Source organism: Thunnus thynnus, chromosome 13 (assembly GCF_963924715.1).
Source record: "Thunnus thynnus chromosome 13, fThuThy2.1, whole genome shotgun sequence".
Classification (NCBI taxonomy): Eukaryota; Metazoa; Chordata; class Actinopteri; order Scombriformes; family Scombridae; genus Thunnus; species Thunnus thynnus.
This window is the reverse complement of record NC_089529.1, coordinates 12850367-12865536: the sequence shown is the minus strand read 5'-3', so window position 1 is coordinate 12865536 and position 15170 is coordinate 12850367. Positions and strand designations below refer to the sequence as shown.

The 15170-nt window shown below is 38.6% G+C and overlaps 1 protein-coding gene across 4 annotated transcripts in view; it reads right to left on the bottom strand.

Moving 5' to 3' along the window:
• nrg2a (neuregulin 2a) overlaps positions 1–15170 on the bottom strand; it is a 53695-nt gene that overhangs the window by 12052 nt on the left and 26473 nt on the right. For 2 of the 4 annotated variants that reach the window (XM_067608050.1, XM_067608052.1), the window contains exons 4-5: positions 6206–6326; positions 3041–3117 (exon numbers count right to left, since the gene is read on the bottom strand). In XM_067608050.1, coding sequence (XP_067464151.1) covers positions 3041–3117; positions 6206–6326 — 198 coding nt within the window. Of the gene's footprint in view, positions 1–2567; positions 2627–3040; positions 3118–6205; positions 6327–15170 lie in introns of all 4 variants that reach the window. The other 2 variants (XM_067608051.1, XM_067608053.1) reach the window with 1 other exon arrangement.

Below are 15170 nucleotides of genomic sequence, written 5' to 3'. Positions count from 1 at the left end.
AATGCAGAGAGAGCAGTGAGTGAAGGAAAAAGAGCTCTCACACACCACTTTCCACTCTGCCAAAAAACAAGTAATTTCAGCACAGTGCATTACGACTTAATGTGAGATGAAATTACTTGTAGTTAACAAGGGAGTTTTCGCATTGTACTCCGAGCCAACATACAACGAACAGCTCTGCAAGTCAGGCTACAGGGATGAGACTCTGTATGGCACCATCAGGCAACTCTAAAAGCAGATGCAGTTATTTTCTAACTGGGATGTTACACTGAATTGAGACCACATGGGCTTGCAAAGACATGACACTGACAAATATGCAGTAAGATAGCAGTAAATCCATTGCTTTAATCTTAAATAAAATACTGAGGTTTTGTATTTAATTCTACACTCTGCTTATTACACAGTATTTTAAATCTTGTGCATCTACTTTTCCTCAGAGAACAAAGCTACAATACATGAAATCTCAGCTGTTTATGTTTCAGTAATGTCATGTCACTCACAACTATCAATATCTATTTGACAAGTAATCCACCAACAGGAAATAATGAGGTGTAAACAGAGCTGAGCTCAAGACTGCAGTAACAAGTTGATAACCTAAAGAGGCATGATTCCAGACCACGTGGAGGGTTTTCAAAGCAAAAACCTTAAGGGCAAGATCTATCAGGCTTGTAGTTCTCCAAAAACTTTCATCTAATCTTTGTATAATTCTGTAGTTGATGGATGTGTTTGCTGATGTTGCCGTGTTGAGTGGTGCAGAGTTGACTTCTCTTTCCTCAGGCTAGCAAAGCTGTTTGACACGCCACTCTAGTGTAGCGTGTGAACTGTATACTGAGGACATCTGAGAGAGCAGTTAGCGTTTGTGCCGTGAGAACACCATTTTGTTACTACTTCTATAGCAATGTGTGTTAGCAACAAATGCATTTTGTTAAATGTTCTGGTGTGGACTTGGGTGTTTACTAGTGACTGGCGGTAATTTACGTCATAAGCAAGTTAGCGGCTGATGTGAAACTGAAAAAAACAAACAAAACAAAAAAAAAAAAACAGTGCCTCTAACAGCTTGGCATATCTTGAAGTGATGTGTTGTCTAGCCTGTGTGTGCATGTATATTCCGGTTAAAGCAACTGTAACACAACGAACACTAACATTTCAAATATTTGCTGTAAATGATTGTACCTTTGGTGAATCCCTTATTATCTTACAATCAAATTAGTTATAAATCTCACGTGTGCCAACTGGAATTTTGTCATGTTGGCGCATGTATGAGAAGGGGCGGATTTAGTGATTTAGGGGCCCCAGGCAAACTCTGTCTTGCTTTATTTTCACCCATTCTCTAACTGGGAATGTTGGTATTGGCAGTGGTAAAGGAAGTACTTAAAACTGTTTTCTTAAGTAGAAATTATTAATACTGCGCAGTTAAAATACTGTAAAAATCCTGCATTCAAGTTTTTACTTAAAAGTTGGGAGTGAAAGAGAAGTATTATTAGCATAATGTACTTAAATGTACTTAACGTCTGTTCAAGGTGGAGCTTTTAATTCTTATTTAATGCTGGATAGTTTAATCAATAATAATGCATCATATTTTATTTGTTATATTTTGTGAGTAAAACCTGAATCTGCAACATAACCAGTAACATCATCAGTAAGGTATGTAGTAGTACAATGTTTTCCTCTTAAGTAGAAGTATTTAAGATTTTTTTAAGTTCTTTGGCGGCCTTATAAGTTATTTCAAGATACAATGAGTTGGAATAGTAACATAATTCAATATTTTTCATATCTAAACATCATAAAAAATCTGTAGCTGTTTGGGGCCCTTTTAGTTGGGGCCCCAGGCAGTTGCCTACCTTACCTAATGGTAAAGTCAGCCCCTGTGTATGAGTAACACTTTCACAATGATATATTATAAGGAAGTGTTACATGTTGCATATTGCTTGACTCCATAGAAGAAACTGGAATATGAAGAAAAAGACCTATATTACAATCAAGAGAAACTACATTTTGAGCTTCTACTGATCAGTGATGGCTCTCAAAAATCATTTCTTTATCATTTTAAAAGATTCAATCATTTGTCATGCCTATTAGTTAATGCTAATTGGTCAGGCCTAGCTTTCCATCCATGGATCAGCTCTAATAGGATCATACATGCTTGTATTTGAAGCTGATTGCATAAACAGGCATCATTAGTAAGTGAGCAGAAAGTACAGCAGGGTTTTAGTCATTGTTTTTCCGTTAGACTGTGTTGTTACATGCAGCTGACTACAAATCAAACTTTGACAAAGCATTTATTTCAGCCGCCTACTTGTTGCTATCAAACGTACCATCAGCTCTTATTGAGTACACATGCAATATACAGCGAGTTAAAGAGCACAGGATATCACATGCAAACCAAAAACACTGGCAGTCTCTACTAAACTGTGCCAGCTTGTGAATGAGTCATCAGAGAAGGCACAGACACAACTATTAGGTCATTGCCTAATAGGAAATTAGGAAATTAATGCAACCTCTCTACACCCAGCATGCACGCATGACACCAGGACAGTCTGACAGAGTGACAGAAGAGGAAATTGACATACGGTAGAAACTGGCCATAACGTAGGTTTGACAGCGATCACCAGTAAAGTCATTTGGACACCTGATGGAAAGAAAGAAAGCCACAAAAAGAGAGGGAGGAGAAGGGTGGTGGATGAGTGAGAAAGAGAAAGAAAACAGGAAGAGAGAGGGCAAGGGTGGAGTGTGAAGGAGAGTATGCGTAAGAAAAAGTGAGGAGGGAGAGAGGGAGGGAGGGAGGGACAAGGAGAGAGGGAGGGAGACACAGAATTAGAACAACAGCACAACTACAGACAGCAGAAAGCAGAGTGTTTCCATGGATGACACCACCGTGTACATGGTGTAGTGCACAGCTCATTGCGTGTTGACCTGAGAAGGAGAAAGAGGAGGAGAAAGAGGAAGAGAACTGAGGGGTGGGTGGGGGGCAGCAGGAGTCCACAGAGGTAATCCAGTGACAACTGTGTCTCTGTTCTCAGCTGCTCATATCAAGTGAACATACTTTTGTAAGGATTGGGCATGTACAACCGCAGTGGCTCAGTCTGTAAGCATCGTGGGCCGAAGTATCCATCCGGACATCTGGGAAGGAGCAGAAAAGTGTTATGAAAAGGGAAAAACAGGAAGTGAGGTGAACTGTAAATATTATGGATTCATATCCCTTCACAGATATCGTTAAAGGTCACAGTGAAACCATATGGATATCGCAAAATAAAGGCAACTCTGACACAAGTGTTAATGTGTTCACTAACACACCAAACACAACATCAGGCATAAATATGCCACCACTTCATATTCTCATTAAAAATTATTCCTATTACTAATAGTACTATTACTACTACTACTACTACCACTAGTACGATTACTACTACTACGATTACTACTACTAATAATAATAATGATGACACAATTATTAATAATAACAACGCTTTACAAGCAATTTTAGAAAAATAAGTTAAGGTATTTAACCAGTAAACTGTGTCTCAGTCTAAATTTAAGAAGGGAAAATAATAGAAAAATAAAAATAGCTCCTAGAAATGATAATATAAGAAGTGGGAGAGAGAGAGGACAAAAATAAAATGATATATAATAATCCAAAAAGTCAATAAAAGGCAAGTTTACAAAAACAGGATTCAAATGATGATACAGAAGGTGATATACTGTAGGCTTCAGGGGCTCCGACAACAAAGGCCTGTTCTCTTTTTGAATTAAGTCTGGATTTTGGGGGGATGAGAGAAGAGTAATATATTCTTGAGTATATGGACGAATAAGTGGAATGTATCTGGGGATCAATCATGCACTGCTTTGTAGGTGATCAATAAATCAATTCTAGGAAGTCTGTGCAGCAAAGCTGAAAATGGGGCAATGTGGTTTCTTCTCTTGGTGCCTGTTGGGAGCTCAGTAGCTGTGTTCATAACCTGTTATATAACTGATAGGACCATGGGATAAAATATAGTGTGTAAAAAATAGTCAAATCAAGAGAAAAAAGATTTGAACATAGAGATGGTTCTCAATGGAAAAAATGACTGTACAACAGTTAACTTCTGCTTTGAAACATAAGTCAGTGTCAAGACAAGTTTTCATGACATTAATTTATATTATTTTAACTGAGGATAACAATCATCAGTGACAGACAATCGTCTCCATCAAGTCTGTTATATTTCCTCATCATAACCCCATTAGGATGAGCAGTCGGTCTTTTAGGGGCACCGACATTCCACTCACAGTCACAACTAGACCACCAATCCAACAAAGGTCATTGCTCTTGATTTACTGGTTTCACACAGCGTGTCCCAGGAGCACCATAACATTCAGCATTTAATTACTCATCCTGAGTGATGGTGTTGAACTCGGGGGATAGCTGCACCTAGTCTGAGGAAACTTGGCTGAAAGATGAAAGAAATAAACTGTCACTACCTAATCTAAAAATCAGATGAGTGAACAAATATCCACTGTGGTGCAGCTGCAAACTCTATTATCACTCCTTTATCTTTAGTTTTATAAAAAGAGGAGGAAATAGATCGTTCATTATTCAAAAAAATAAACACGTAACATTTAGGAGGGAAAAAAAAAAGAAAGCTTTACCATGTGTTATGTGACGTGAAACAGGAACTGTGCTTTACAGTAGACATACAGTACATGTACAACCCATTCCTTTCTTAATGGAGGGAGGGGATTTGGAAGTTCTGGCAAAAGCTCCCAGCTTTTGTTCTGACTCCAATATGTATTCATTTTGATATATCAACCAATTATTTTACATTTTACTGGCAAAAGACACCCTTATAAGTATGATTTATTTAAAATGACAATGGATATAAACCATTATCCATGTATTTATTATGATATGTTCAAAAGAGACTAAATTCGTTGATTTTTAAATTAACTTATGTGAAGGAAAATATGTTTAGTTTAGTTACTTACTTTGGGTCATTTCTTAACCTTTCCTTTCCCCCGTAAAAGTTTATACTTCAAAGTGAAGGAGCTGGGCATAAAAGTAGGGCTAGCTGTCTGCAGGACTTGTTTAGGCAGTGAGTAATACCCACTGAAGCCTGGCCTATATTGAATGAGATGGCTGTGGGGCAACAAATCCCTGCAGGCCTTCACTGCATTATCCAACTTTTCTGGACCCATGCCCCAGCCGTGAGTGAATTAGCTGCAGCAATTGAGTTATTGCTGCCTCCAATTTGTACACAGCGTATTGAACGGCTGTTGCAGCCATGTCCTCCTTGCTTGTCGAGCATTCTTCCTTGGGCCAACTGGGCACAGAAGCCACGCCAGTGTTTCAGCTCTATATCAAACCAGCCAAAATGACTTGTGCTATGTCGACATATGGTCGAACAGAACATGCAACATAATATTTGACAACCATGACAGGAGGTGATGTGCATATTTTGTATTATAAGTATACAATTAGGTTTTACTGGTTGTAACCGTTACAGCTGCCCACAGCGATACTGTTCTGAATAAAAATGATAACATAAAAATGTGTTAGTTTTCTGAAAAACAGTAAAATAACAAGAGAAAAAACTGCTTATTTTAAGTAATAATTTCTCCTGAACTCTGCTCTAAATAATGTCTCTTAACCTTGAGTCTAATACAAACAAAAATATGTCAAAGAAAAAACAAGTTGTTTTTATTTCGTTTTCTCCCTCACAAGCTGAGATACACGGTTTCTCCAGCACACTTTAGACATGGGTCGTGATCCCCTTTGCCAAGGACCTTAAATGTAAGCAATGATTCTATTTACCTCATTGGGGGCCTCTAACAGGCATAAATATTTGCTCACTACTAAACCAGTGACTCATGACATTTTGAAAAGGCTTTTAATGTGCAGCCCTCCTGTACACTAAACATGACTTAAAAGGATGAGCACACCACCGCCTCACTCCATTATTAGTGTTAGAATACACAACAGGTGGGTAGTTAGGCAGACTGGCAGCGCTTTCCTGTGATGTGTTGCTGCTGCTGCTGCTGCAGCTGGAAGAAAGAAGAACGGGAATCAAATGCTCTCATGAAAATAAACAGTGGGATAAAAAAATTGTAGTTAGTGTATGAAAGAATATTACTATTAAAGACAGACTGTAATGAGAGAAGTTTTCATTTCACTGTGGGACAAAGACAATGAAAATTCAGTTTTTGAGGTGAATCCAAAAAGAGAGAGATTACTCACTTGCAGGAGAGCTGATTTATACCATGTATGAAGTAACAGTCGCCGCCATTCACACAGTAGGCCTTCTCTGTGTCGTTGCATCTTCTGGCGTGGCCTGAGCCTGGAGATAGCGTTGTGGTTACTGAAGAAAACAGAGACAAAAAAAAAGAAAAATTATCTTAATGAATCCTTTTTTGTGGCAGTTTTACTCTCTTATGAGCCCAAGTAAGGTTAATAAATGATGATCTTAAAATGAATACATAGTCACGCACAGGATTTTCATTTGGTTGTCATGGATCGGCTTACGTTACGCTTGTATTTTCATCACTATAACAGTCTATACAAGTATTCTCATCTTTACTCATATTATACACTTGTATTTCCACGAGGACTCTTAGTTTTCCATCCTCAAATGTAATTGTGTCTCTAAGCAGTGTTGACACTATCTCAAGAAGTTCTATGAGCAAAGATAAATATTTCCCTGACATAGCGTAGGAGTTGTTTATGCGTTGACTCAGGTCCTTGGAATGGCCCAAAATGTCATGTATCTGCACTTAATCCCCCTGACTGAATAGATATAATATGTTTGGGATGAAGTCTGCTTATCAGGACAAAAGCAGGGACGTTTGAAGTGAGCCGAGTGCTGAGAGAGGTTCACAATGGCATGATTGGGCTTGAGAAGGGAGGAGTGGGCTTCGCATGTCAGATGTTGACACGTGATTGGAACTGTGTACCTGCTGTCAGACGCTATTAGCGCCTTCGCAGAATTTGACAGTTTGCTGGTAAGGATACAGAAGTTTCCGATTTGAAGACCTTTATGACTACGAAATGCATCGGCTTCAACTGAGCCTGATATTCATGTCATGCAGAATGTTGTGGCAAGAAATTGCACAAGGATTGTATTCAGCTGTGCCAGTGCCTCTGACATATAGGCTCTTTGCCACCAGGACAAGATTTCACAATTCCCATTTGTTATACAGTTAAAGAAGTCAGCTTAGCTCTCTTCCCTGGCTGGAGAAGTGCCTCGTTCAGAAGCACACTTGTGGTTTAGCTGAAACAACAGCGGTTAATTCCCATTCTAGTTAGCATAACAAAGCAGACACATGACAGGAGTCTGTGCTTCACTCGCCAATATGAGTCTGTGAAGAGCGTGGACACTGTAAGTCAGCACTTTGCAAATTCCAAACACAACATCAAACTAAAACTGTAAATCTTGTTTTATTTTTTATTAAATATAATCTAATGCCAAAAACTACTGTATTATGCTCCAACTTCAAACATACAGCCAAGCTAGATCACTGCATATCAACATTTGTCCAAAATCTTCCTTCCAGTGTCACCCTACCATTACAAACAAAACAACAACCTAAATCATACGGCTGTTTTAATTTGATGAGATTGCTGATATAAGTAAGTAAGTAAAAATGGATTATATTCGTGCTTAAATAATCGACTGTCATGTGATTGCTTTGTTGAAGCTCCCAAACACTGTTGCCCCAAAAGTTTCCATGCAAAAAACGTCCAGGTTTACCAGTTAATCAGAACTACCTCACTGCCACACCTGACCTCTCGCTGGAGCGCTGGTGTGTAAAACACCTCATAAAAAGATCAGACAAAGCTGTCAGGAAGAGGCAACCTCATAACATTGGAAAAAAAAAAACTCCTACGCTCAAAATAGAACCCTTGTGCAGTCTTCAACTGTAAAAAATGCAAAACAAAAGGCGGCAAAACAAGTTACATGACTACTTATTCTCCGTCTCTATCTAGGGCAGCAGCATATCCCAGAATGCACTGGTGGAAGGGAGGAAAATGTTCTGGACATATCATCAGTCCTCAGAAGGGGCGAACACATAGACAGTCGTACTCGCACGTAATCTCCAGTCCACCTGGCTTACATGTGGGTGGACTGTGGGTGAAAAACAGACGACCCGGAGAAAACCCACACAGGGAGACGGAGAACATGTAAACTTCACAGAGAAAGGATCAAGGCTGATCGTTGAACCGTGGTCATGTTCTGCTGTCAAAGTTTATTTGGCTACTGCTCATACCAAATCTGTTTCACTGTGACTGTACTCACTTTTTTTTCCCCCATTCTCACCAGTGTCGGTCAAAAAGATAATTTATATTATCTGGTACCTCACTTATCCCAGATCTTCATAATGAGACCCTGCACTCTGTTGTCATCAAACAAAGTAATGCTACAGTATATGACCAAGTGCTTATGCTTCTTTGAACTCCAAATGGCATTGGCTATGACCTTTTAAGGTCATGGATTCCTTCTCACACTACGGCTCCGTGGGAATTGATCTCAATATTAAAATTTCTGTGATTTATTCAACGGGCCACCGACTGCACTCCCTCGGTCGGATTTGCATGGAATCTGTGTTTTATTATGATCTGGAACAACACTGAGGTACAATACCTTCAGTGAGTGATGTATGGCCATATCTTATCCATGAGCATGCATGAATTTGTTTTCTGAAAATTCAATGGCCAGAGGAAGAGCTCAGCATTTTTGGCATCAGTAATACGATGCTTTAAAATGCATTAATGGTCATATTTTCTCAATTGATCTCATAAAATATGATGATAAAACCAATTGTTGTAGAGTTATGGGCGATATTTGTAATGATTCACATCACTCAGTGCCCCCCTCGGGGTAACTGGAATGAGGGCAGATTAATCATATTTCTCTCCATCACTGTAAAGAATAACTTCCATCCTTATTTGGGTGATGACATGTTGGTCTGTACACCAATACAGGATATTACACTACTGTACTGGGAAGACGCTTAGAGCTAAAGACTTAGTTTTAGACCCAACTTGTTTTGTGTTGCCACCCAGCTGAACACTCACAGGTGGAGAGCCCACACATCCCCCCTCAGCAGCCAAGGTTCATTTGCCTAAACAACAAACACCACCTGTCTGTATTCAAATGACTATGAGAAGGAGCACATTCCTGTGGACATTGTTTTACTCTCAAATAAGTGAAAAAGAAAAAAGCGAGACTTCTTCTGTGCACTCTGAGTATCTTTCTTTTTAAGACAAGATATTCAGTCAGATCGGCCAAGAGCTCCCAGATTCAGTCCCTGCAGAGTCTTGCAGCAAAATCCTGTAATGTACTCTTTATAACAGTTAAATGTCAGCAGTAAATCAGCTCCAAAATAATAAAAATGAATCTACACAAACCCTATGTCATATAAAAGGTAACATTTTTGGATATCTTTGAGAAAAGGATCACAAGTCAATGCAGATCTAAGGTGTCACAGGGACATGGAGGAACCCCACACCTTTAAAAACACAAGATCATTTTATAAAGATTCAACTAACTGCTGCAACTAACTTTCAGTGGCTTTAAAAAAAATGGCATATATCCCACTACTAACGAAAACAATCCATCTGAGAACATTTATTGGCCTCCAGTCATCAACTGACATCCAATCTATGACATTGCACGGCAAGTGTCCCAATTTTCTTATCCTCTCCTCCTTCTTTCTGCTGTCCTCTCTTCTTTCCTACAATTACTCTCTCATAGCAGACACATTCTGGTGGAAAATTCTGGTTTCAACTCATATTTTGTACAAACTTATCCTATTTAAATTATCCTTATCTAAATTATAAAACATACACTGTCAACAAAACCATATAATACAACTTCCTGTACATGACTGTGGAGCCTACACAGCCTGTACACAATAAAAACTGTAATCTGTAGAGTAAACACAACTCAGTACAATGTTTATATTAAGTAGTGATCATATTCATCATATTTATGGGTAGAGAGTGATGTGAACAGCCTGTGCAAGAAAAGTTCTGGTTCTTATTGGACACAAAAGCCTGTTTAGGACACCTAAAATCCTGAAGGCAACACTATCAACAACTGCAAATCCATCAAATCCAAATCATTATGTCAAGTTTAAAGTTGAAAATACGGCTGCACTGATTCAAACAGCTGGAGGCAGGAGGGAGGGAACTGCAACTAAAATGATGCACCGAACACTTGTAAATCACACATGTGCACCAACTTCAGGTTTTATAATAAACTTGTAAAACTTGACAAAAGTATGTAAAAACCTGCTGAGCAGCAGTAAAATATTCAGGCAGATGCCATGGACTCTCTGCTACGAGAGTCATTTCCCATCTTCATCTGCAGCCAGCGGTGGTGTCTGAATGCCACGCAAGTCCTCATAATAAATACTGGAACTATCACTGTAAGTTAAGATGAATTTACAAGAAAGTAACTGATCTTGTCAGCATAAAATTTTGCTGGCATTTCCACCAGTATATAATTATGTGTTTTTAGTTATGATTGCGCAATATACTCCTAATATGCAACAGCAAATATGTTTTCGGAGGAAAGTAATGTCATTTGGATTACGGTTTTTTTATTAGAATGAGGAAACTTTGTTGATTAATGTATTTGTCAAGTCACAAAACATTGATACTGAACATCTAAGCAAAATGTTCAGTAACAACATATTTCAATTGTTTCCCCAAAATATGAGCTCTTGCAAATCAATATAAAAATAAGCATGTAAATAAGCAGCTAAACATGTTTTAGCATTTTTACGGGTTATGTTTATGCACTCACAGCTGTAGGTTAAGCTGGCAGCAATTACTATCCCTGCGAAATGTACTTGGGCAAGCTAATTAATTAGTACAATATATTCTTAATTTCTAAGAGCCAAGGTTGGAATGTGGCATTTACGAGGATTTCAAATCCATCTGGTATGGCTGAAGAGTTTAAAAGTCATAAGTAATAAAGTAAGTAATAAAAGTTAAGAGAGTAGTCCAGTGTTTATTGGATTTTGTACTATCCAAGAGCCTGCTAATTTGATGCTGAACCACCTCGAGTTGGGAATATACAGTATGTTGTAACACTGAAGTAATGTTTTGCCATACCAATGAACTACATTCTACTGCAAAATCATTATTCAGAATCAATATTATTGTGTAATAAATTGGAACTCCATCTACCGACTGCAAAGCCAGATTTATGCATTTTAGGAAGAGGTGAATCCCCACGTTTGTGTTGGGTAATTGAACACAAATACGTATTTTTTTCTCCATACTTCACCCTGTCTGTTGATATTTTGACATAAAAAGGCTTGAGTCTTGCAATGTTCACAACCTCGACTAACGAGGAACAAACAAGATATTTAGTGACCCGCAGAACTCCTTCTGGCCCCTTCATTTGAGGTTTACTGCACTTAAACATGACAAACCACAAAATTACTAGAAGGACAGAAAACCCACAAACATCTCTGGTAGTAGTTTTCCCACTTATAGGACGAGCCATACAAGGAGAAGTACACACAGACCCTGTCCCAGTGATGAAACAAGAACAGTGTTTTCTCTCTGAGGTGATCTGGTTCAGCCAATTCAGTGTTTACTCAGGCTGCACTACATGTTTACTTGAGATTAAAACTAGTGACAAGACCTAAAAAATTATTGACATGGTTAGAGATACACATACAAGAAGAAGATCGTCACATTCAGGGCTGTGTGATGTGGTTAAAGAGTTATATTGAAATTACTGTTGTTATGTGGGTGTACTAAAGCTTACAAGATAACTTTTGAACACTGTGAGAATACGTTTCTCCTTTAAATTAGTGTAGACGGTCTCCGACTGAAAATCTACATTTTGGACAACTCAATCACTTTATTTTATATTTTGTCCTTTGACAGAAGTGGATGTTATTTTACTATTATTTCATGACACAGAAATAAATTGGTGCACCAATATGTTGCTAGTTTAACATAATCTTAGACATTATGAGGGTTTAAATAAAAGATTTCAATAGCTAGAGCTTTGTTTATAACATCCTGTGTCGGTTGAGCTACCCACTGGGGCAATTTTTGTGTTTTATGTTTAATTTTATGTTGTTTCTGACAGCCACTGGTGCTTCTGTGTGGGTTACATATATAACATTAACTTCGATCTTCGAATAAGTCATACAGTACATGTTTTTTCTTTGTCTGTGTTTGACTGTATGTGGTCTTTGTCAATCAAAAGGCTTTATATTGCTCAGTGGATTATGTTTTTTTCCAGTTTTTAAATGTCTCTGCATTTGTTTTAAATGTTTCATTGCATAAATTTTAAACTGCATTAGTTTTATATCAGTCAACACTGAAATCTCCACACAGTGCACATACAATAAGGAAGGCTAACCGATGTGAATATACATTTTATGAGTTACTCTGCTTTCATATTATCTAAGCAATATTATTATGTGTGAATACTGTTGACTCCAAATGGCTGATCTTAGGGTGGACTCATTTGCAAACATCTAGTGAGTCTGCTGTGAACAGACCACAGCAATTTCTGTTGACAGTTGGCATGATAACATGTGTAGTAAATGCTGTACATATTCATCATTGCCATGAGAGAGCAGCTGTTCGGGGTGGCAACGTTTTTGCACGTGTCTAATAAAGAAAACTGAGAAAGTACATCGCACTGTCATGTATCAGTAATATATGTTTGTGTCAGTGTGTACAGCAAACCTCCCGAAAGTGTAATTCAAACATGTATTTTACTAACAAATCCAGACATATATTCTGTCACTTCAGAGCTCCTCTGTTCCACCTGCTCCAGTTAGTCCTGTCAAATGAAGGATTGCTTTTTTTATATGGTGTTTGAAGTGATAATTAAGGGCTGCACCATTAACTAAAATAGCTTTGTCTTATTTTAAAATTAAGACTTTTGTTCTTACTTATTCCCATTTTGAGTTGTTTTTTTTATTGGTTGTCATCCTCTATCCAGAGACAGCACTTTTATCTACACTTAAGCACAAGAGACAAGACATTAATGGTGAGGCTAAAAATGGTTGATAAAAGAGAGACGTTAGCCTGATCAAAGGCCTCTGGATGTTTTCTTTTCGTCTTGCATTACAGTGAAAATGCATTCAGTCACTCAGTCACGACCAGAATGACACCAAGCTTCATTTATTACTCGTTACATGTAATATGTAAGTCTAAATGACTAAACTTCCACCAATTTGTTCTGGTGCATTTCTTTGCCATGCCATATGGTGCTGTCTCTCTACAGTCACGCTGCACAATCCCCCACCTCGCACTGGGGACCAGAGTTCAGGTGTATTCGTCAAGGTTGACTCTGCTTTCCTGGCTGGATGGTGCAGACAAATTCCTTTAACCCAAGGAGGAGATCAGCTGCTCTGCTAAACGGAGTTAGGGGCAGAGTTCATTTATCTGCGCTTATTCTGCCATGGTTTAGTTAAGTTTGCTTGGGTTTTAACCTCAGGTTTCAACTTTCCTCAGTCCTGTAGCCCAAGGGCTGAATCTGAGTTGGAGTTGAAGAGAGGTTTCCTCTGGGTTAGTGAGAGCCACAGTGTTTAGCCATCAGCCCTTACTACTGACTTTGATTAATCCTTCATGGCCCAAGAACTGAAAAGAAAAGCTGGGGGTGCAAGCAGGACCATCTGGAAACCTTCATAAACATGCCTGTCTTTCCACACTCTCCAAAGGATTCTAGGAAAATCGTAAAAATGAAAAGAGAGGTCCCTATTGCACAGTTTTTTCCTCTTGAGGCACCCTGCGCATATGCAGCAAACAGAAAAGGGCTCGCACTGGATCTTAGCCCTGCGCTGCACCTCACAACCCAGCCCCAAATACTGAATTGTGTAATGAAATACATTTTCATTGGCCTGTCTATGGTGCAGAGTTATACACATGTCCTCTTAATTTATGACAAATGTTTATAATTTACTGCAGCCTGGCTTAATCCTTTTCACTTCTGCACTGCAATTGAACAGAGAGCCATCTCAAAACACAAGACAGAACCTGACTCTGTGTGGGGAGGAAGCCAAGGCAGTTATTCAACTGGTGGTGGATCGGTTACATCTGGAGTTTGTTATGCCTTTATGTTTTCACTCTTAAAAGCAATGTTATCAGGATAAAAAGTATAAATTATATACCCTATTTGGGAGTATGTCAGTGAGCGAGAACAGTGTGCAGACGGTGTCCATCTCTGAAAATAATACATTTCTGCAGTGAAGCAAGGAAGCTAAAGGGACACCAAGAGCCAAAAAATTTTCATTCTCATTGAACAATTTATCGGCCATGTAAATGTTTAATTATGTTTAAAATGTACAGGAACTTTTTCTAACATCAGATACATGCGCAACTGTTATATGTGACAAAAAAATCCACTTAATAAATATATCACCTAAATAGAGGAGTTAGTTTGGTTGTACTGTATCAACAGGTGGCACCATACTGCAGTACCACACGAGGGCTTTAACTCTTTCTTTTATCAGATCATGTAAATCATCACAATTCAAACAAGGAGACAAATTTAACCCGAGACCATAAAAATCTGGGAAAATGATAAACGTCTTCAGTATAGACCCTTTAGCAGACACATAAAGAGGGTAGTATCTGTAATAGCTCTGCCACCTAGACATGCTTTTCCAAAAGTCAGTTTTATGTACCAGAAAAAAAAGCAGTGAATGCCCCCCTCTCCCCTCCCCTCACCTCCCGACTCTTGGCAGGGAATGTCTGACATGTCTCCTGTTACAGCTGGGACCGAGATCTTTTATCTCTATACTAGAGGCCAATTCATATTGCATGCATTCTTGCTACACTTGTGTGGACTGTGCATTATGCTTGACTACTTTTTTCCCCTTCTGCCATTCTGCAAAACCTGTTTGTTCTAAATGGAATGAATAAATAAGATTAACAGATAAGGATAAAGTACAAACTGCCAGATTGGGAAGTGTGGTTTCGGTGCAATATGATGTTGTTGACAGCCGGGTCTGATGTGGTGAATGAGGATGTTCAGTGAGAGTAAAGATGATGCATGCATGACAGAAGAGGAAAGAAAATGCTTTATATGCGGGTTTCATCTACTTATATTGTAGTATTGAGTAGTTTAGTAGAAACCAGATCCAAAGACATATTACACCAATAACAAAGCAAGATACATGTCGGGACCTTGCTTGCAGACATAAGCTACAAGGAGGATCAG